The following is a 23,619-nucleotide window of genomic DNA, read 5'->3' on the forward strand; positions in this document are numbered from 1 at the left end:
CCTTTCCATTTTCTCCCTATTCCACTCCTGCAAGAACCTAGGAATGCCCCTGCCAGGATCCCACAAAGGTCTACCCTTGGAAGAGAGTGGCTGGACAGGAGACCCCTCCTGGAGTCTCCACTGCAGCACAGCTCCTCAACCCTGCAGGCCTCTGAGAGTCCAACCCCATGTGTTTCTCATCTTAATTTGCAAAGCATTGTCTGGTGTGCCCATCTATTCCTGTGTAAAAAAGCACTCCAGATAATCATACTGCTTGAAGCTGGTCACTCTCTTTTTTCTTTTCTTTTTCTTTTATTTGTTTGTTTATTTATTTATTTTGGTCTTTTTGTCTTTTTAGGGACACACCTGCAGCATATGGAGGTTCCCAGGCTAGGGGGTCCAATCGGAGCTGTAGCTGCTGGCCTACACCACAGCTCACAGCAATGCCAGATCCTTAATCCACAGAGCAAGGGCAGGGATCAAACCCACAAACATGGGTTTGTGAGTGGAATAGGGAGAAAATGGTTCCTAGTCGGATTCGTTAACCACTGCGCCACGACGGGAACTCCTACTTTTTCTTTTCTAAATAAAAACTTGGAGTTCTTGTCATGGCGCAGTGGTTAATGAGTCCGACTAGGAACCATGAGGTTGTGGATTCGATCCCTGGCCTCACTCAGTGGGTCGAGGATCTGGTGTTGCTGTGAGCTGTGGTTGCAGATGCGGCTCGGATCCTGTGTTGCTGTGGCTCTGGCACAGGCCGGCGGCTACGGCTCCGATTAGACCCCTAGCCTGGGAACCTCCATATGCCGAGGGAGCGGCCCAAGAAATGGCAAAAAGACCAAAAAAAAAAAAAAAGAAAGAAAGAAAGAAAAAGAAAAAGAAAAGAAATAAAGAAAAACTCATGAAGTTCCCATGTGGTTCAGTGGGTTAAGGATCCAGCATTGTCACTGCTGTTGCTCTGGTTACAGCTGTGGCCCAAGTTCAATCCCTGGCCCAGGAACTTCTGTATACTGAGGTCTTAGCCAAAAAAAAGAAAAGGAGAGAAAAGAAATGATCCTTTTCTTCCTACCTCTTGTTTGCCTGCTGCCTTCATCTTCTTTCAGGACAGGAACAGACAAGATTTCTGAAATCCTTTCTTTGCAGACTGAGAGATGCTGGCAGGCCCCCAACCCACCCATCTGCCTATGAGTTCCCCTAGTCCAGGGACCCTACTGTCATGCTATCCATACAGTATCCTATAACGTGCATCTCTGTGCCAACGCAAAGAACTCCACCTTGGGGAGGAAAAGCAACAAAGGCCCACTAAATCTTTCCTGAGGAAGTCATGCACCAAGTCAGTGCATCCAAAGAACAGCGCTGAGTGGGGGAGGGAAGCAGTCTGGGAGAGGGGAGGCAGTGTGGAGGGGGCAGAGCCGGGCGCACAACACAGAACAACTGTTTGCTTAGTACAGGGGCATCACTTGTGCTCTGGTACCACCTAGCCATGGGCATAGATACAGCAGAGGAGGTGAAACTGGAGGCAGGCATTGACTCCCAGGTATATACCCCAAAGAATTAAAAACAGGGATTCAGGAGTTCCCCTCGTGGCGCAGTGGTTAAGGAATCCAACTAGGAACCATGAGGTTGCGGGTTCGGTCCCTGCCCTTGCTCAGTGGGTTAACGATCCGGCGTTGCCGTGAGCTGTGGTGTAGGTTGCAGACCCAGCTTGGGTCCCGCGTTGCTGTGGCTTTGGTGTAGGCTGGCGGCTACAGCTCTGATTCGACCCCTAGCCTGGGAACCTCCATATGCCGAGGGAGCGGCCCAAAGAAATAGCAAAAAGACAAAAACAAAAAAACAAACAAAGAAACAAACAAAAAAAAAACAGGGATTCAACTACTTGTCCAGAAAGAGTTCTCACTGTGGCTCAGCAGGTTAAGAACTCGACTGGTATCCATGAGAATGTGGATTTAATCCCTGGCCTCCCTCAGTGAGTTAAGGATCCACGCAAGCTGTGGTGTAGGTCACAGATGCAGCTCCCATCAGCAGGCTTGGATCAGGCGTTGCTGTGGCTGTGGCATAGCCCAGCAGCTGCATCTCTGAGTCGACCCCTAGCCTGGGAACTTTCATCTGCCACAGGCGCAGCCCTGAAAAGACCAAAAAAAAAAAAAACTTTCACAGGAATGCTCATAGGAGTTCTACTCACAGTAGCCTACATCTGGAAGCAACAACCCAGGTGGCCAATGATGGATGAGTAAATAAACAGGGCAGGGGCCTTCCAACACCTCCATGTTCTTCAGCATCAGTCACAGATTAGTACGATGTGGGAGCTGTCTGTGCTTATGTTTCCAGGACTAGGGTTGGAGTGGGAATAGAAATGGATTGACATCTCCTTCCTGGAAGTCCCACTTGAGTCTTTTATAGACCAAGAGTTTTGACTCATACTGTCCCTTTTGTTCATCATCTAGCACCTCTCACAAGTAATGTTGACCCTCAAAACTCATGATGGTAGGTTAATGTCCAGCACCAAAAGGCAGCAAAGAGATGGAATCGGTCCCCCCGATTGTAAGATGAGCAGCAGAGAGTGCTGGAGTCAGTCAAAAGCCTGGGTCAGCTGCCAGCCATAAGCCCTGGGCTGCAAGGTCGTCAGTCAATAAATGAAAACGAGTCCTGAGAGAAGTGGGCTGCCCTCCAAGTGTCTGCTATCTTCCAGGGCTGGGGCCAAAATCAACATTCCTTGAGCCAAGTTGTGTGGCTTTTGTCCGTTAGGTTCTTCATCCTGTTGACTTTCTGAGGTTGCTATGGCAGCTGTATGGGCCCCAGGTGTTTCCCACCTCTGTGGAGATCTTCCTGTAAATGGGTTCGGGGGGACTTCCTTCAACTGCCCAGGGAAGTCAGATTAAAGGCTGCTAGAGCCTGCAAGCAGGGGAAAGTTGCTGTCTTCTGCTTCCGGGAGGTTACAGGACACTTCCAATAAGTGAGTCCCTGTCTACCTACCCAGACTCTAAGAGGGCTCCATGGCGCGCGCGCACACACACGATCGGCTGCCAACCATCTGTCACCTGGCAATTCCCCCAGACCGGAAACCATTTGTTTCTATAAAGCAAACCTAAATGTCGCAAATTTCTAAAACCCAACCTCTTTGCTCACAACCTTTTAACCCTTAGTTTATACACAATTATAACCTACCTGGTTCTCTGCATTCTGAGGCCTCAGATGCTGAAATAGCAATAATAATGAAAAGTAGTTAATATTTACTAAGCACTTATTTGGAACCACACACCCTTCTAAACACTGTATATCAGAGTTGGTGGCCTAACAATTAAGGACCTAACATTGTCGCCGCTATGGTATGGATTTGATCCCTAGCCTGGGAACTTCTGCATGCCCCAGGCATGGTCAATAAATAAATAATAAAATAAAATAAACACTTGATATCATCTCAATTAGTCCTTCCAACAACTCTAGGAGTTCTCGTGGTGGCTCAGTGGTAATGAACCTGGCTAGTAACTACGAGGACGTGGGTTCCATCCCTGGACTTGCTTAGTGAGTTAAGGATCTGGTGTTGCTGTGAGCTGTGGTGTAGGTCACAGATGCTGCACTGATTCAACCCCTAGCCTGGGAACTTCCATATGCTACAGATGTGGCCCTAAAAAAAAAAAAAAAAAAAAACCCAAAAACTCCATAAGATAGTACTGCTGGTAACCCATTCTAAAGATGCAGTCTCCTATCCACCCAATTCTCTCTCTTGCATTACAACCATGTCCTTTTGATTATTTTAACTGATAAAATAATAGGATAGGTTTCTGTGTGTACCTCCCCCACTCACATCCCAAGTTGTTCTGCCTAGCTGTCCACTGGGACTCCAGCTTAGCCAAAAGTAGGTCCTGGCACAGCTAGGAAGACCACAAACCTTTGTTTCTGAGTTTTGCAACTCTTCTCATGACAGGGGGCTGGAAATGCACTCCACCAGGCACACATTCCCAATGACCCTCCCCAAATCCCTGGCCACATGGAGTGGGAGGGTCAGAGCCAAACCCCCATCTCTAGTACTCGCTGTTTTTTCTGGCCCACTTTGTATTTTATTATCTTTCGAGTGTTTGTATCAGCTGGTGATATCTCATTTATCTAGAGTGCTCCACAATGGCTGGAAATTTTGTCTATGGCGATATCCCCGTTGCCTGGCCCAGAGTGAGAGCTCAATGCATGTTAATGGCCCACGTTATTATTGTTCAGTGGGCAAGTGGGATGGGATCGCCCAGGCAACTTCTAGTGAGCCGGGCACCCCTTCACAACCCTCCAAGGATCAAGTGAGCACTGGCGCCACCTACCGACCAAAGGCCACAAGGTCTGAATCCCTGGCTTCGGGCCAGATAAGAAATTGCAGTTATTTAAATGCCTCCCCCAAATACCACATTCACCATCTCTGGCTTTTAGCATCAGAAGGAGGCAGCTTTTGTCTCCAGGCTGCTCTCTTTGAGGCGGGCTGGCGAGACAGCAGTGAGTCTCCAAAAGGGATCCCTACCAGCAGCAGTACCTGCATCACCTGAGGTCCTTTAGAAATGCAGATTCTTGGAGTTTCTTTTGGAGCAGCGGGTTAAGGAGGGCATTGTCACAGCAGGAGCTCCAGCTTCTGCCCCAGAAAGTCCACATGCTGCAGGTACAGTCAAAACAATTTTTGTTTAAGAAAAAGAATTGGTGATATGCTTACATGGTGGAATACTATGCAGCAAGGAAAAAGGCGAGTGCCAGCAGCACATAACTCTGTACTGCACCTCAGGGCCACAGTGTGGAGTGATGAAGCATGTAGGGGGGAAGCAGCTGTGGGACTCCATTCACACAAAGTATAAAATCAGGCAAAATGCGTCAATGGTGATGAAATTCAGCCACTGGTGACTTCTCAGAGGGGAAGAACTGGGACAGGGCAGAAGGGAGCCTCTTAAGAGGGTGCCAAGGATGGGACTGGAAGGAGGTCACAGAGTACGGGCTTGTATATATTTGTGCGCATTTTTTTTCTTTTCTTTTTTTCCAGCTGTGCTAGTGACACATGAAAGTTCTCAAGCTAGGGATTGAACCCTTGCCACAGCAGTTACAACACCATATCTTTAACCCTCTGTGTGGGGCCAGGGATTGAACCTGCTTCCACTGATCAAATTAGTGCTCTCAAGACACTGCAGATCTCATTGCACCACAGCGGGAACTCCTACATCTCTTTCTGTACAACCGTTTATCTGTATTTCACACATATATTCTACTGGTTCTATTTCTCTGAAGAACCTTAATCCAAGCTGCCAGGGTGGCTCTCTGGCATCTCTTTGCTTGGAAACCCAACTTCTGAGGCTGGGTAGGTGGGTGCTAGGTCTGACTGTATAGAAGGGGGCTGGGTTCCGGGAGGGGGCTTCCTCTGAAAAGTCCCCTGGGTCTCCTATCTCTGGCCAAGCTCCCCTCCCCCGCCCCCACCCCCAATCAGCTGGGTGAGTAGTGGTGCTATTTTCAGGAGCCCCCTCCCCCCATTTCCTTCCTTGCTATGTGAGGAGCCCACTTCCTGACTCTGTGTCACTCTCTCCCCTGGGGGTGGGGCGAGGACAAACTTGCCTCCTGGAGTGTTTCTCCATCAAGTCCAGGGTCCCAGACCCTGACTTTGGGCCTGCCTCCCTGTCTGCACCCCAAACCAAAACTGGCTGCACCTCGTACAGATCGCAGCTCAGAATGAATATACAGATGATTAGGAATTTCAAGACACAAGTCAGAGAGCAGTAAAGTGCAGGTGGGGCCCTTCTGAGTTCTGGGCCCAGGGTAACAGCATGGGTCTTAGTGCACGACGCCAGCACTGCCCCAACCACCTGAAGCTCTCCCCCCACCTCCTGGTTTCACAAAATTTTATTCATGTATTTTATCATGTATTCCTGTGCTAAAATACACACACCATAAATTCACCATCTCTGCCATTTAAGTGCACAGCCCAGTGGCATCAAGCCCACGCATATTGTCGCCCCACCATCCCCACTGTCATCTCCAGGACTTGCTTATCTTCCCAAACTGGAACTCTGTCCCCATGAAACACTGACTCCCCCACCCCTCCCCCAGCCCCTGCCCCACCATCCCCTTCCTGTCACTGTGGATCTGACTCCTCTAGGGACCTCATGTGAGTGGAATCCAATAGTCTTTGTCCTTCTGTGTCTGGGTTCTCTCACTGAGCATCGTGTCCTCGAGGACCAGCCACCTTAAAGCAGGTGTCAGAATCCCCTTCCTTTTTAAGGCTGAGTCATAATCTGTGTGGATGGACCACATTTGTTCATCCCTTGGTCCACTTGTGTTGCCTCTACATTTGGCAGCTGAGAATCATGCTGCCATGGACATTCATGTTCAGGAATGTGTTTGAGTCCTTGCTTTCAATTCTTTTGGATCTTTACCAAGAAGCACAAACATTAAATTTTTTAAGGCAACACCCGGAGTTCCCATTGTGGCTCAGTGGTTAACGAATCTGACTAGGAACCATGAGGCTGCGGGTTCAATCCCTGGCCTTGCTCAGTGGGTTAAGGATCTGGCATTGCTGTAAGCTGTGGTGTAGGTCACAGATGTGGCTCAGATCCCGCGTTGCTGTGGCTCTGGTGTAGGCTGGTGGCTACGGCTCTGATTAGACCCCTAGCCTGGGAACCTCTATGTGCCATAGAAGCAGCCCTAGAAATGCCCCCCCCCCTCCCAGAGGCAACACCCACGGCATGCAGAAATTCCTTGGACAGGGAATGAACCTGAAACACATCAGTGACAACACCGGATTTTTCACCCGCTAAGCCACCAGGGAACTCCCCACAAACATTAATTTTTAATAGACAGTCTTTGTTTACCCATCTAGTTGTATTTCAGCTTCTGGCTAATCCTAACAGTGAAACATCCTTTGCCCAGCAAAACTCAGAAGACACACCCAAATGTGAAGAAGAGGAAAAAAATCACCCATAACCTCATTTCCCAGTGTCCTCCCATCCCCACCATGGTGTGTTTTTCTTAGAGGAGGAACCTACCATTTCTCTGTTTCCTGGAGGCATCGTTATGAACCTTTTTTTTTTTTTTTTTGTCTTTTTAGGGCCATACCTGTGGAATATGGACGTTCCCAGGCAAAGGGTCAAATTGGAGCTGTAGCTGCCGGCCTACGCCACAGCCACAGCAATGCCAGCTCTGAGCCCAATCTGTGACCTACACCACAGCTCAAGGCAACACTGGATCCTTAACCCATTGAGCGAGGCCAGGGATTGAACCCGCAACCTCATGGTTCCTAGTCAGTTTTGTTTCCATCGCGCCACGACAGGAACTCTGATTGTGAACCTTCTTATTGGGATCTTCCCTGCCTGTCGTGCCCACGAGTGGGATGTGCCCCACGTGGTTTTTGTTTCACCTACAGTGGAAACAACCTACACGTCCATTAAAAGGGAACTGAGTATATGGCCAGTGGGCCAGTCCCTGGGGGTTGCATGAGGTGATTGCAAGGTGGAAGAAGGGCCCATCGGTGCAGTGTGGCTGAAAGCCACTCTGTGTGTTAAAAAGAAAAAAAAGAAAAGTGGGGAAGGTCTCTTTACACCTGCTCACAGGTGACTGAGATGCCTGAGACTTTCGGCACTGAAACAGGAGCAACTGGAAATCTTGGCTATCTTGAAATTAGGTTGTCCATTTCCTGGGGAATAGGACTGGGAGAAAGATGTTGTATGCATGGCATTTTAGAATCCTTTGAAAAAAAATTTTTTTTGGTCTTTTTAAGGCCACACCCTTGGCATATAGAGGTTCCCAGGCTAGGGGTTGAATTGGAGCTGCAACTGCTGGTCTGCACCACAGCCACATCAAAGCCAGGCCCAAGCCGAATCTTCAACCTACACCATAGCTCACAGCAACACCAGATCCTTAACCTACTGAGCAAGACCAGGGATCGAACCTACATCCTCATAAGAATCCTTTGAATTCTGGACTATGTAAATATATTGCCCGTAAAAACATAAATCAAGAGTTCCCTGGTCAAATTCAGCAGGTGAAGTATCTAGAGTTGTCACTGCTGTGACTTGTTTATCTGCTGTGGTGCAAATTCAATCTCTGTGCCAAACAAACACATCAAAAAAAACCAAAACAACAACAACCCAAAAACCCATAAAATCATATAAAAAGACTAACAGCCTTGTATTTATCTGCATACCTCAGGGCTGCATTTTTTTTTTTGGCCCTGCCTGTACATTTGGAAGTGACAGACCAGGGATTGAACTTGAGCCATAGCAGTGGTAATGCTGACCCCACTGAGGCACTAGGGAATTAATTCATTTTAATTTATTTTTTATTTAATTTTTTATCTTTTTAGGGCCGCACCCAGGGCATTTGGAGTTTCCCAGGCTAGGGGTCAAATTGGAGCCGTAGCCTCTGGCCTGCACAACAGCCACAGCAGCACCAGATCCAAGCCTTGCCTGCGACCTATAATGCAGTTCACAGCAATGCTGGACCTTAACCCACTGAGTGAGGCCAGGGATTGAACCTGCGGTCTCATGGATACTAGTCAGATTCGTTTCTGCTGAGCCACAAGGTGAACTCCTTCAATTTAATTGAAATAGGTGTGAGAGCTCTGCTGGCCTCCAAGTTGGACAGCACAGGGCTGGAACTCACGGCTCCAGGTGGGATTGTTTTATTTGTTTATTTATTGGCTGCCCTGCAGCATGTGGAGTTCCTGGTCCAGGTATCAGATCCCAGCCACAGCTGAGACTCACATGGGAGCTGTGGTGACGCTGGATCCTTAACACTGTGCCAGGCCAGGGATGGAACCTGTGTACTGGTGCTGCAGAGACCCTGCTGATCCCGTTGCGCCACAGCGGGAACTCCCAGGTGGGACTGTTTTTAAGATCACTGATTACTGTCATCAAGTTATTTTCCTTTTGGGCTGAATGTCTCAGGACAGGAGAGAAGGAAAAGCACAGCACCTCACCCTGGCTTGAGGTTTGCCGGCGACACCCCAAAGCTCATGGAGCCCCCTTCCACCTTCTCAAGAGCCGTCCTCTGGGTTGGGAATTAACCCTCTCCCATGTGTTATGCATCCATTGATTCATCAGGCAGCATGGGGACAGCTGGGCCCATGGTGGACAAGAGCCTCGGCTCCTGCCCCGGAGAACTTGAAGCCCATGGAATATGGAGAAGACATGATAAACAAGGAAACAGTAAAGTGATGGCAAGTTCTTTTTCTTTTGTCTTTTTTGTTTTTTTGCCATTTCACGGGCCGCTCAGTGGCATGTGGAGTTTCCCAGGCTAGGGGTCCAATCGGAGCTGTAGCCACTGGCCTATGCCGGAGCCACTGCAACGCGGGGATCCAAGTGTGTCTGCAACCCACACCACAACTCACAGCAATGCCAGATCCTTGATCCACTGAACAAGGCCAGGGATTGAACCCGAAACCTCATGGTTCCTAGTTGGATTCGTTAACCACTGAGCCATGATGGGAACTCCAGCAAATTCTTTTTTTTTTTTGTCTTTTGTCTTTTTTGTTGTTGTTGTTGTTGCTATTTCTTGGGCCGCTCCCGCGGCATATGGAGGTTCCCAGGCTAGGGGTTGAATCGGAGCTGTAGCCACCGGCTTACGCCAGAGCCACAGCAACGCGGGATCCGAGCCACGTCTGTGACCTACACCACAGCTCACGGCAACGCCGGATCGTTAACCCACTGAGCAAGGGCAGGGACCGAACCCGCAACCTCATGGTTCCTAGTCGGATTCGTTAACCACTGCGCCACGACGGGAACGCAAATTCTTTTTCTGTTTTGTTTTTCTTTCTTTTTAGGGCCGCATGTGTGGCCTATGGAAGTTCCCAGGCTAGGGATGGAATTGGAGACGTAGACGCCTCAGCCACAGCAACACCAGATCCAGGCGACATTTGCGAACTATACCACAGCTCACGGCGACGCATGATCCTTAACCCCATCGAGCAGGAACAGGGATCAAAGCTTCCTTCTCATGATACTAGTCGGGTTCTTTTTTTTTTTTTTTTGCCTTTTCTAGGGCCGCTCCCGCGGCATATGGAGGTTCCCAGGCTAGGGGTTGAATCAGAGCTGTAGCCACTGGCCTACGCCAGAGCCACAGCAACGCGGGATCCAAGCCATGTCTGCAACCTATACCATAGCTCATGGCAACGCCGGATGGTTAACCCACTGAGCGAGGCCAGGGGTCAAACCCGAAACCTCATGGTTCCTAGTCGGATTCATTAACCACTGAGCCTTGACGGGAACTCTGGTATTTTGTCTTTTTAGGGCCACATATGCGGGCATATGCAAGTTCCCAGGCTAGGAGTTGAATAGGAGGTGTAGCCCCAGGTCTTTGGCACAACCACAGCAACGCAGGATCCGAGCTGCGTCTTCAACTTACACCGCAGCTCATGGCAACACTAGATCCTTAACCCACTGAGCAAGGCCAGGGATCGAATCTGTGTCCTCATGGATACTAGTCCGGTTTGTTAACCACTGAGCCATGACAGGAACTCCACTAGTTGGTTTCTTAACCTGCTGAGCCATGGCAGCAGCTCCTGATAGCCAGTTCTGTGATAGAAATAAATTGGGTGTGTGGTGGGGACTTTGGTGGGGGAGGGGGTGGTATGGAAAGTAACATAATGTCTTTTCTATCAAAGGAAATCTTGATTACTCTATTTTGCTCTGGTTTCACCTTCCTGTGACCCCCACCCCTCCCCTTTCCTTCTTCTCCCAGTAACAATTTGTTTCAAATTAGCCTACGGGAAGAGTATGCACCCTAACCTGACCAATGGGAAGGGGACAGGTACATCACCTGCGTTAGGGATAAATAGGGGAGCATCCTTTCTTTAGCGCACACACTTTTTGGAGTGCCCGCGCTCTTCTGCAGAAGTAAAGAGCCTTGTGGAGATTTCTCCTTGTCCACGTGTCTCACTTTCTTTTTTCTTTCTTTTTTTTGTCTTTTTGCCATTTCTTGGGCCGCTCCTGCGGCATATGGAGGTTCCCATGCTAGCGGTCGAATCGGAGTTGTAGCCGCCAGCCTACACCACAGCCACAGCAACACAGTATCCAAGCCGCGCCTGCAACCTACACCACAGCTCATGGCAACACCAGATCCTTAACCCACTGAGCAAGGCCGTGGATCGAACCCGCAACCTCATGGTTCCTAGTCGGATTCATTAACCAATGAGCCATGACGGGAACTCCATGTGTCTCACTTTCTGACACTGACGACCCGAGCCAGAGTTATTGTAATTTCCAACAGTGGTCAAGGAGAGCTTTCTGAGGAGGTGATATTAGAGTGAGTGTCTGAAGAGGAGGAGGAGCCAGCCCTGTGTATATTAGGGGCACCACACTGCAAAGGCCCTGGGGTAGGAACAATTTTGGCAAGGTTGGCTGGGCTGGGGCAGAGAACAGGGGCAAAAGAGGTGGGAAAAAATGGGCCAACACCAAGCAGGGGCTCTGGGATGGGGAGGAGAGAGGAGTTACTGACCTTCTGAGACCTTGGGGCATTCACAGCAGCACCTTTGGTCAGTGGGGCAACTAGGTGAGAGCAGGGCAAGTCATATTTGAGTAGAGACTGGGCCTACCCCCACCTCCTGGGTCCACCACCTGCCCCCTACTCTGCTCAGGGCAGGTCTGCAGATATTCTCCTTGGGGCATTTCAGTCCTGGTGGAGCTCAGCTCTGGTGCAGCCACATCTCTGGCCCTTTCTAGTCCAGGGGAAGGGGCTGGAGATGGAGAAGGGGCCAGGGAAGGAGACTGTGGACAGGCCTCTTCCTGCTCTGGCACAAGGAAATTGGAAGGAGCTTGCCCTAGTTGTGACCTTTGGACCTCAGCAGAACAGCTGATGCTGGGAGCCTAGAGGGGGGCAGCCCAGGCTGGGGGGGACTGGAGCATCCCACGACGGCCCCCCAGGGCTCATAGTTGTGGGAGGAGGCAGCTGGGTCCCAGGCAAGCAGCCAGAGGAAACAGGCTGGAAACCACCCCTGGACAGTGTCCATTCTTGAGACTGAGTCCTCTAGCCAGCTGACCCAGGAATGGGGCTGTAGGGGAGGGCAGGCCTGGGAGGCTTATCTCTGCAAAGAAGCTGAAGATTAGACTCCCTGGGGAGGGGAGGGGCTGGGGCTGCCTGCAGGGTGGAGGTGGGGTGGGGGGTGGAGAGGTTGAGCTGGACTAGGTTTACAGGCCAAAGGAAAGGCACCCTGCAAAGGGCGGAGGCTTGCAAGGGTGAGGCTGGTTCAGCCTCTGCTTCTGTTCCTCCCAGCAAGTTCTGCCCTGACCATCTTCAAAGAGGTTCCTGGGTCACCTTCAATCATACTGCTCTTTTGCTCCCAACCCTCATCCTCATTCAGCTCTACCTTTGGTTGAATAACATCTGCCTCACTTCCGGCAGGGTGAGCTGAGTGGGAGGGGCTGGGTGAGGAGCACAGGGCCTTTGCCTCAGGGACAACAAATAACGAAGTAAAAAAAAACCAGTGCAAAAGAATCCACGGTGAACAAAATGTCATTTTGGTCTTTTTAGGGCCGCATCCCCAGCATATGGAAGTTCCCAGGCTAGGGGTTTAGTTGGAGCTGCAGCTGCTGGCCTACATGACAGCCACAGCAACGTGGGATTCAAGCTGAGTCTGTAACCTACACCACAGCTCACCGCAACACTGGATCCCCCACCCCCTGAGCAAGGCCAGAGATCGAACCCAAATCCTCATGGATACTAGTGGGATTCGTTCCCCTTGCACCACCATAAGAACGCCTTCAAGTTTTTTTGTTTTTTTTGTTTGTTTGTTTTTCAGGGCTGAACCTGTGGCATATAGAATTTCCCAGGCTAGGGGTCAAATTGAGGCAGAATATTAATTCAGGTAGTCAGTGTAGGAACATGGGCTTTGATGCATCCTTTGATATGGCCATTGATTAACATTTGTGGTTTAAGGACTCCAGGGAGTAACATCCCCACAGGCCTTGTTTGCTATAGGGAGTGTACCTACGCCTGGATTGACACTAATCCCTAATCCCCTGTGACTCAGTTTACGGGAAGAAAAGGGCAAAGAAACTACGAGATTTATGGGATATTTACACCCCTAAGACCCTATTGGACAAGGACTGCTGCAGGTAATTAAACAAGGCCAATGGGAGAAAACCACATCTTTCTGGACCCAAGGTTGGTACCCCCCCATCTTTAAGGAATAAAAAAAACATCTATAGGACAATAGAGAAAGAGGGCTCCTCTCCCCCCTCCCAGAAACCCTGGGAGCTGTTTGCTTTCCTTTAATAAAGACTTTGCTTGCTTGCTGCCTCTGTTCGTGGAGTTCATTCTTCCACTGCCGTGAATAAGAACCCGGATTCTGTTATCATCTTTCTGGTATCAGAATTGGAGTTGTAGCCACCAGCCTGCACCACAAGCCACAGCAACGTGGGATCTGAGCCGTGTCTGTGACCCATATTGAATCTCAGCAATGCTGGATCCTTAACCCACTGAGTGAGGCCAATCTCATGGATGCTAGTTGGGTTCAATACCTCTGAGCCACGACAAGAATTCCCAGGATGATGATGATGATTATTATTTTGCTTTTTAGGGCCGCACCTGCAGCATAGGGAGGTTCCCTGGCTAGGGGTCCAATTGGAGACGTAGCCACTGACTACATTCACAGCCACAACAATGTTACAGCAACGCTACAGCCAACGCCAGATCTGAACCGTTTCTGTGACCTACACCACAGCTCACAGCAACACTGGATCTTTAACCCACTGAGCAAGGCAAGGGATCAAACCTGCGTCCTCATGGACACAGTCAGATTCATTTCCACTGAGCCACGATGGAAACTCCCCTATCTCGGTGTTCCCCTTGTGGCTTAGTGGTACGGAAACCGACCAGTGTCCAAGAGGATGTGGGTTCGATCCCTGGAATGGCTCAGTGGGTTAAGGATACGCGGTGGTGTAGGTCGCAGACACAGCTCGGATCTGGACCTGGTGTTGCTGTCGCGTAGGCCGCGGTTGCATCTCTGCTGCCACGGGTGCAACCCTAAAAAGAAAAAATTTTTTCATCTTGATTAAGAAGTTTTTTGGCACCCTGTAAGTTTTGCTTCGGAGGCGAGTGCCTCCCTTGCCTCACCCTAGTACTGGCCTGGGACTGAGTAAAGGAACCAGTGAATTGTGTCTCCACCGGAAACCTGTCCAACTTGCCCGGCCCCGCCCACCCACCAGGTCCCCGCCCACCACCAGGTCCCCGCCCACCCACCAGGTCCCCGCCCACCCACCAGGTCCCCGCCCACCCACCAGGTCCCCGCCCACCCACCAGGTCCCCGCCCACCCACCAGGTCCCCGCCCACCCACCAGGTCCCCGCCCACTACTCTTGCCCCGCTCCCCGGGAAAGCGGCCCCTCCCCCCATGCGCCTCGCGCCCGCGCTCCGCGCGGCCCCCGTCCCCTGTCCCTCGCGCGCACCTCGCGTCACTTCCGGGGCGGTGGCAGGAGTGAGGCTCACTTCCGCCCGCGGGGGAGCGGCGGCCGTGGCGGTGCTGGCAACCGGGCCGGGGCGCCGAGGGATTGACGGAAGGGCGGCCGGCCGGGAGCCATGGAGCGCGGCCCCGGGGCCGGGGGGCGCGGGCCGCAGCGGTAAGTGCCAGGCAGGGGCGGGTGCGGCGGTGCAGCGAGGTCTCAGTGCCTCCTGCGGCCGTTTGGGGAGCCGGGGCGGGCCGCGAGGCCAGGGCAACCCGGCCCGACGCTCCCGAGAGCCTTCACTCCCTGGGCGGCCGCGGTCCGGGAGGAGGACCCTCAGATCAGGCCTGAGAATCGCGGGACAGTGTCTCTGAGTCCGACAGAGCCCGGTCCGCTGTCCGTTCAGCCCTCCGACCTGCGGTGTGCGCCCACCGTCCTGGAGACGCTACATTGCTTTCGGGGAGTGCCCCGTCCGAGCCGCGGACTCTGCCTCTGCCCGCGAACCGGTCCCCCAGCCCGACACCCGGGCCCTCTCCATCAGCGGGAGCGGAGCCCTGCTTCCTTAACGTCTCCAAGACACCTCTGCCGTTTCGCAGGCGTCTTTTGGCCGGCAGTGACACTTAGGCAGATTTCCCAGCCTCTGCTCCATTCCTGTCTCCAGGATGCAGCCAGGGCACGTTCACAGCCCTTAATCCATGGGGTACATTCTCCACCTAGGACTCCTTCAGGATTCCTCATCACTCCAGGATGAAGTTCAAACTGCAGCAGGGCTCACGGGTGCGGCCTGACCCAGCCCTGGCTCTCTCCAGGACTCCTCTGCTCATCTCTTCTGCCCAGTGTCCCTCTAGCTCTGGAGCCACAGTTCCTAGAACTTGCTGTCACCACTGGGTCTTGCCTTCAGCCCTGCTCTCTGTCACCTGGCACTTGCCTTGTGCTTTTCAGAGGGCACCTTCTTCCATGCAGCTTTCCCACCCTGACTGGCTGGGTGAGGTGCCATCACAGTCGTCCGTATTTAGGTCGGCCTGGAGTATTGCAGTTGTCTGGTTCTGTCTTGTTCCTTATGACACTGCCACCTGGGATGGAATTGCTAGGCTCTGGGTGCCAGCGATGCCTACCTAGTGAGTGAGGCACCTGAGTGTGCTCTGTCCAGCCCGAGCCTGGCTCTTGAGGCGCAGTCAGTGACATCCATAAAAGACAGCAGAAGGTTGGTCCCAGGTCTGCATGGCTGAAGAGACCATTCCTCCTTTCTGTCAGATGTGGTGTACTGTACTGTAGTTTTCCCCTTTGCCCTGGTCCTTTGGCCATTTCATTGAGCAAGAACAAATAGTGGCCCTGCCCTCATGGAGTTTCTCTTTGGTTTGAGGGGCATATGGTTGAACATGTACATATGAACTGCAGAGAGAGATCTGGAACCATGAGAGTGTGCAGGGGTACTGACCCTGTTTGGAGCAGCACTGACAGGGAGATCTGAATGGTGGATGGGACAAGGGGCAAGAGCTGTCTAGTGAGATTGGGGAACCGGGTGGGCTGTGGCTCTGAGGCAGGAGGGGGCAGTGGGGCTCACCTGGGGAGAGTAAGGTACAAGATGAGTGAGGCTGGGGAGGTCGGCCCCAAGCCCCTTGATGACTTGGCAGGTCAATGGAGAAGGATGTGATATCTATCCTGATAATAGTGGGGCCACTGGGCCACCCTAGAAGGTAGCATGATCACATTTGTGTTGTGAAAAGATCTTTTGCTGTTTGGGGGAGAATGCTCTGGTGGGGGTGATGGTGGCCAAGGAGTGGACCAGCGAGAAAGGAGACTGCGCATGCACCAGGTGACTGTGGGAGGGGGAGAATGGAGTCAGCAGGCCCTGTGATGGGCGGATCTGAGGGTGCAGGGAGCTGTCAAGGTTGACACCTGGGTTTGTGGCTTGGTCAGTGGGCCTTGTCCACTTTGGTGTGCCTGTTCATCCTCAGGTTGCTGGGGGCCCCCTTCCTGTGCACTGGTTTTCAGCCAGGCCTTCTTCTCAGAACGAGCCTTCTGTGCTGCCCAAACTCTAGACCAAGCCACCAAAGCACCTGTGGAGTGTCACCTGTTGGGGCCTGGACCTCTGAAAATATGTTTGAGCAAACTCAGTTTGGTTGACTCTCTGGAGCAGGAGGGAGGGTGTCCTGTGCACTGTGGAGTGTTGAGCAGTATCCCTGGTCTCCACCCTTTCCATGCTAGTACCTGCCTTCCCAGTTGTCACAACCCAGAATGCCCTTGGCATTGGCATGTGTCCTCAGGGGGCCAACTCACTTTTGCCTGGGAACCAGTATGATGGATGCTGCCTTCTGAAAGTACTTGCATCTAAAGTCAGCATTCCCCTGGGAGTCTGGGGATTCCGGGAGGCCATTCGTGTCCTCGCTGTGGCTCTTGCTGCCTCCCCCGCCAACTCCCCTCCATGTGCCCGGAGTCCTGGAGACTGTGGGATGTGGCTCTGTGCAGCCCTTGGTCTCAGATCACAGGTCTGGACGGAGCAGGTGTGTTTCTGGGCTTCAGACTGTATGGACCTACTCTGACTCCCAGGGCCCTGGTCCAGTGGTTTTCTAACGCTATGGCCCCCACCCGCAGTGCGCTCAGCTGCTCTGCTGCTGGTGCTGAGCTGTGAGCGTGTCTCCCTCTCTTCCAGCCTGCAGGGAAAACGGAGTAAATGAGTAGGTTTTTCTCAAATCATTGTAGTTTCTTCCAGTCTCATGCTGCCAGCTCCCTTTGTGATCTAGCTGTAGTCTAAGACGGTGTTTCACAACATTCTGCAGAAGGGAGGACTCACATTCCTCTGAGCCATGTCCTCTCCACCACTTACCCCTCATCTTGTTCCTTGTCTCTGTGACAGGAGTGGTGTCTGCATTGATAGACCAGGAAGCTGAGGCTGAGGGAGGTGAAGCCACTTGCTCCAGGCCACAGACCTCTGGGTTGGGAAGGAGCCCCAGGCTCCCATGATCTACCTCAGCCAGCTGACCCCCAGGCCTGGCCCCGAGCACAGGAGAGAGCTATTGTCTGAGCTCTGGGCCTTCCCAGCCTAGAGATGTATCCTGCTTTTGTTTGCAGAGCCTTTGTTTGTTGTATTTCCTCCGCCTGGGCTCCTGTCTGTGGACATGAGGCCTGGCACTGGGAGCCTGCTCCAGAGTCCCTCTGATCAGCAGTCTGTCCTCACCTTGACTGAGCTGCGTCACCCGGGGGTGGCAGATGAAGAGGGACCTTGGGGGTGATAGGGCTTCTCTGAGCCTGGAGCATGGCCTTTGCTGGGGAGAGCTGGGTGGCCTGGAGGTCTGATGGCCCAGCACAGCCTGCAGGCATTGGTGTCTGATGATGAGGAAAGCTAGCAGAAGGGGTTGCTGGGGAGGTCTTGGTGCCCTAAGGAGGGCAGGCTGGGCCCAAGGTCTGTGGTGGCAGGCAGAGCCTTCAGAGGCTGCACTGTGGGGAAGCTGAGGGCTTGGGACATGTTCTGCCTTTCCGGTGGTACCCCAGGACCCCACATCTTTCTGTTCCTCTGCAGGTTCTCCCTCTGCACAACATGGACACACGAGGCTGCGAGGCTCCTGAGGGCTCAGCTTGGACCGCGATGGGGCTGGGCTGCAGCCTCCTAACGGGGCTCTTGTCTGGGGCGGTGGCTGGGGGGTGCCCTGCCCCCTGCCCTTGTCTCCAAGCACCCTCTCCCGTCCCCCACCGGGTGAGGCCTGCCCCAGGGCCCGGTGCCCACCATGAATGGCCTGTCAGTGACCGAGCTCTGCTGCCTCTTCTGCTGCCCGCCCTGTCCTGGCCGCATTGCTGCCAAACTCGCCTTCCTGCCTCCGGAGCCCACCTATTCGCTGATGCCTGAGCCGGAACCTGGACCCGGCGGGGCTGGGGCCGCCCCCTCGGGGACCCTGCGGGCCTCAGCTGGCACCCCTGGGCGCTGGAAGCTCCACCTGATGGAGCGCGCTGACTTCCAGTACAGCCAGCGTGAACTGGACACCATTGAGGTCTTCCTGACCAAGAGCAGCCGCGGCAACCGCATCTCCTGCATGTACGTGCGCTGCGTGCCAGGCGCCAGGTGAGATCCAGGCCCGAGATGTGCTCCGTCCTCAGGGCTCTCCTTTTGGCTGGTGCCCTGCTAGGACCAGAGCTTGCATGAGCCCATCTGGCGGAGTGGATGCCCCCAGGATTTTTCTTGCTCAAGGGGCAGTGGATGAGATCCGCCCCTGGCCACCAAGGAACTGCCACAGGCAGCCTGTCTTGGGATGAAAAGACTCCATAGCAAAGTGGCTCCTAGTGGCTGAGTCATGCCACCTGCTCAACATAGAGCCTCCTGCTTCCGGGTTTCAGTCTTTACCTGCCCAGGGATGGTCTCCAGGGCTCTTGGTCCCCATTGAGGCCTCAGCACCTGCTTTGAGTCTGGGGCACCTGTAGCCTGGCTGGCGGCTTGGGCCAAGTCTGACTCCCTGTTCCTACTGTGGGGCAGAGGTGGGGGCTTCCAGGTACTTCTGCCCTCATACCAGCCGGGTTCTGGCTCTGGATTGAGTCCAAAGGGCAGGCTTTTACCTTTCGGCTGGACTGGGCTGGGCTCGGCTGGGTGGGGGCCAGTGGCGCCAGAGGAGGAAGACTCTAGGAGTGTCCATCGGCTAGGACCAGCCTGGTTACCTGCCCTGGGCATGCGGGCCTTGCAGGGCTGCCTTGGGCCCCAAGGCAGAAATGAGGGCATGGGTCATTCTCTAGGAGGGGAGCTTCAGCCCTCTGAACAGGGCTTGGCCTCACTTGTGGGCAGTCCTGGTGACAGAACGCTGCTGTCTTGTGCAGCGGACATAGGTGCCCGCCCGCCTCAGGGCTGTCAGAGTCCCTTCGAAAGGAATGATTCCAGAGGAGAGGCAGCTGCTGCCCAGGGGCATAGGCATCTTAGCTGTGATGGGCACTGTGGCTTCCTGAGCTGGTGCTGGGGCTCCACCTGTGCTGAGAACCTGACTAGGTCCTTGTGGTTTCTTTCACGGGCTGAAGCCTGATGCCCTGCTGTCTCTTCTGGTGGGTACCTCTTCCCCCGCCCCTGCTCCCTTGCCCCCTGACCTGTGCTTCCACTGCCCACCCACAGATATACGGTTCTCTTCTCGCATGGCAATGCGGTGGACCTGGGGCAGATGAGCAGCTTCTACATCGGCCTGGGCACGCGCATCAACTGCAACATCTTCTCCTATGATTACTCCGGCTACGGCGTCAGCTCTGGCAAGCCCTCGGAGAAGAACCTCTACGCCGACATTGATGCTGCCTGGCAGGCCCTGCGTACCAGGTGAGCATGGCACCGCGGGGGGCGGGGGGGGAAAGCAGCACGGCTCCTCACAGGTGACTGGACTGGGTGAAACTGGTGGTTTGAAGGTACCCATACTGGCACTGGGGCTGCCTTCCAGGGAGGGAGGAAGCCTGGGTCGGTGGCCCTGCAGGAGAGAGAGCCTATCTGTGGCTACACTGGACCTCAGGGTGAGGTCTGACCTATGTTCCCCTGCATGGTGACAGGCGTGCTTGGTGTGCAGGGAGGCAGGCTGGCTGTCCTCTCACCTCCCTGGGGTTGGCCCCTCCTGGGAGCCTCTTGCCTGGGCAGGGGCGTGGACAGGGCCTGGGGGCATCCCTCTGGGGGTGGAGGCTCTGCCTGGAGGGAGTGGAGGCTCTGCCTGGAGGGAGTGGTGTGCAGAGGACTTGGGCCCAGCGGTGGCGTGTGAAGGCTGTGTAAAAGGACTGGGAGGCCGAGGCTGAGGGAGCACTTGGGGTGCAGGGTGGGGCCAGGCCTCTGATTAAGGCTTCTGATTGTGGAACTTGGCCTCATCCTGAGGGTGGGGCTCTTCTGGGCCTGGAAGATTCTTTTAGGCAGCTCGTTACCCAGCGCAGCCCTGGTAGCTGGTGGGATTGTCAACTGGCAGAAGTTGGGTCCTCCCTGGGTATAGTGCAGTGTGGCCCTGCACCTATGCTGCTCTGTAGGGAGATCACCCGACCCCCACTTCCCGGAGGTGGCACACTCTGCCTGCTCGGCATAGCCCCATCTTGGCCTGCCTGGCTGACTTGGGCAACCAGCTCCTGCGGGGACCAGAGCCAGCCTGCCCTGGGGAGACGGGGCATGGTTGCTGTAGTGATGCACCAGGCAGTCCCTGTGGCAGGCCTTGAGAGCAGGGTCTCCTGGCATCGCCCTGACACTGGGGACCCATGCTGGTGGGTTTGTGCAGGTATGTGTCCACGCTCAGCTGCCTCAGCCTGTCCCCACTGGCTGGGAGTCGATGGAAGAATCTTTTTTTATTTTTAGGGCTGCACCCGCAGCATATGGAGGTTCCCAGGCTGGGGGTTGATTAGAGCTGTAGCTGCTGGCCTATGCCACAGCCACAGCAATGCCAGATCTGAGCCGCATCTGCGACTTACACCACAGCCCATGGCAACGCTGGATCCTTAACCCACTGAGTGAGATCAGGGATTGAACCTGCATCCTCTCGGATGCTAGTCACATTTGTTTCTGCTGAGCCATGACGGGAATGCTGGATGGCAGAATCTTACCTCTTGGTAGGTGAGGGTTCTGAGCTCTGTCATCTGTCAGCATTGACCTCTGGAGACTTGGTCCCTCATCCCCAACAGCTGAGAGTCAGCAGGAGGATAGGAGACTTGGGCCCAAGAAGTGACCTGGGGCTGGGAAGGTCTGGAAAGAAGAGCCATGCCATCCGGCAGCTGTTGAGTTTATCCAGGGGGAGACAGCCAGGTGGCAGCGGGGGTCCGTGCCTGGAGCTGACTGATAGGACTGCACTGGTGCTCAGCACAGTGGTAGTCATTGCAAACCTGGGAGCAGGCTGGGGAAGAGTGGCCAGGGTGGTGGGCACAAGGCCAGGTGGCATCTGCAAGGCCTGGTAGTGGAGACAGTGAAGATGGCCCCTGAGTACCCAGGTGGGTTGCCCAGGTGAGACGCAGACCTTCCCTGGCCGCTGGGAAGAGGGGATGCCCTTTGAGGTCAGGGCTATGGGTGTGTGAAAGGTAGGCCAGGGAGGACCCTTGCGCTGGGAGGGTAGTGAGGGGGGGTCTTTGTGTCAGGAAAGGGCACATGGGAGTCGTAGGGCTGTATCAGCTGTGCCAGGGGAGGGAAGGTCTGGATGTGGGAGTTGTGCCCAGAACCTGGCCACTCTGTAGGGAAGGTGCCCAGAGAAGGAGGTGGTGGCCACCCACTGTTCCCTCGGGAGCAGCTCTTCCTGTCCTCCAGTGTTGTACTGAGCACCTGAGGGGCTGCAAACTGGCTGAGATATCAGAGGACATGATTGCCTCTATTTCCCAGGGCCAGGGATGGGTGAGGGTGCGGGTGCTGGGAGGAAGATATGCCCCCTTCCAGGGCCACCAGGAGGGACTGGCCAATTCCACACAGCAGGAACAGGAAGGGCCAAAGCAGGTCCTGCATGTGGCCCTGGCCAAGGGTGTGTAGGGGTGGGGGGTGGCCAGAAGGAGCAGGCGAGGTCCTAGGGACCACTCCCAGGAACTACAGTGCAGTGCACCTCAACGCCCCTCAACTCTCCTCACAGGGGCACTGGCCAGGTGTGACCTGTGGCAACTGAGGGTACAGCCAGGCGGCCTGGGGTGGTGATCGGCCAGCTTCCCTCACTCCTGTCCGGGTTCTGCCTCCCAAATGAGCGGACTGCCTCGGTGTTGGGGGCAGGGGAGGGTCCCTGGGCCTGACCCTATTGCCTGGAGCCTGCGGGGAGAATGGGCGGGCAGTGGGAGGGGTGTGTGCCTGTGGCATCACAGCTGATCCAGACCCCACCGCTGCCAGGTACGGCATCAGCCCGGACAGCATCGTCCTGTACGGGCAGAGCATCGGCACTGTGCCCACTGTGGACCTGGCCTCGCGCTACGAGTGCGCCGCGGTGGTGCTGCACTCCCCGCTCACCTCGGGCATGCGCGTCGCCTTCCCTGACACCAAGAAGACCTACTGCTTTGACGCGTTCCCCAAGTGAGCGCGGGGCGGGATCTGAGGGCGGGGGGCGGAGCTCAGGGGTGGGGCCTCGGCGGGGGTGGGGCGCGGAGGCCTAACGTGCCCCGCCCCGCAGCATCGAGAAGGTGTCCAAAATCACGTCGCCGGTGCTCATCATCCACGGCACGGAGGACGAGGTGATCGACTTCTCGCATGGGCTGGCGCTCTACGAGCGCTGCCCCAAGGCCGTGGAGCCCCTATGGGTAGAGGGCGCTGGGCACAACGACATCGAGCTCTACAGCCAGTACCTGGAGCGCCTACGCCGCTTCATCTCCCAGGAGCTGCCCAGCCAGCGCACCTAGCCTAACGGACCTCAGCGATAAGGCGGCGCCCGGACCTCGCCCCGGCGCTGGGGGCTGCATGTGAATCCCCAGGCTCCCCAAGCACTGCCCTCCAGGCAGCCGGTAGGCAGGCGTTGGGACCTGCCCCTCATCCAGGGGCGTGGACAATGTACAGGCAACGGAGCTACGCTCTCCTTTCCTTTCGGAAGCAAAACGAAGGAAAAACGTGAAAACAAATTAAAGATTTAAAATTTTAAAGTTCCTTTCCCTTTCCTGACTTTCGTGTGCTTTTCCTGGGGCTCCGCAAGCTCTGGACTTTGTCCACAACCCCTCAGGAAAGTTCAGCACAATTGCAGGTATCGGGTTACTCTCCCTACAGAAGAGGGTTGGGGTTGGCGTCCTAGAGTGAGCCAGAAGAGGGTTGGGGTTGGGGTCCTAGAGTGAGCCAGGTGGTGGCTCCCTGTTTCCAAGACAGTACTGGGTGTGGAAGTGGCCGCGGCGGATCTGGACCAGGACTTCTCTGGGGTCCCAGAGAGGCAGGCACCTTTCTGTACACAGACTGTGCTTGTGATTTCCGCCCCACCTGTCCTCAGACCCCTGCATAGAGAGAGGTCCCAGAGAGTCTTTAGCAAACCCAGGCTTTTGGACCCAGTGGAAGACAGCAGCAAGCCCGAGGCCTCGTGGGGGTCTCCCCAGAAATGAGGTCACGCGGAGCACTTCCACAATACGCCTTGGGGCCTTGGTCCGAGCTGTATCCTCCGCCCGGGATGCCCTTGAAGACCGGGATGGCCCAGGGTCTCCCTGGACCCTGACCGGACGCCGGGCTCACCCCCGATCCTGCGGAGTGCCCCCTGAGACTTCCGACGGGGGCGTTCTAGAGTGAGGACGGCCTCAGAGATCGGGAGGCGACTGGGCATGTGTTTGGGCACTGGGCAGTGGCGAGGCCAGGACCTGGAGGTGCTTCCTCCTTGGCCTCTAGAGGTCCGCGGCCC

General features: G+C 54.6%; 1 protein-coding gene across 1 annotated transcript; it reads left to right on the forward strand.

The window, feature by feature from the left end:
• The first annotated feature begins 14,398 nt into the window (after positions 1-14,398).
• Positions 14,399-22,885, forward strand: ABHD17A (abhydrolase domain containing 17A, depalmitoylase). The gene is made up of 5 exons (XM_047777663.1): positions 14,399-14,542; positions 17,886-18,422; positions 19,452-19,646; positions 22,146-22,325; positions 22,423-22,885. The coding sequence occupies exons 2-5, from the start codon at positions 18,091-18,093 to the stop codon at positions 22,646-22,648; spliced, it is 933 nt and encodes a 310-aa protein (XP_047633619.1). The 5' UTR covers positions 14,399-14,542; positions 17,886-18,090; the 3' UTR covers positions 22,649-22,885.
• Positions 22,886-23,619: the final 734 nt, after the last annotated feature.

The sequence above is a fragment of the Phacochoerus africanus genome, chromosome 4, assembly GCF_016906955.1.
Source record: "Phacochoerus africanus isolate WHEZ1 chromosome 4, ROS_Pafr_v1, whole genome shotgun sequence".
Classification (NCBI taxonomy): Eukaryota; Metazoa; Chordata; class Mammalia; order Artiodactyla; family Suidae; genus Phacochoerus; species Phacochoerus africanus.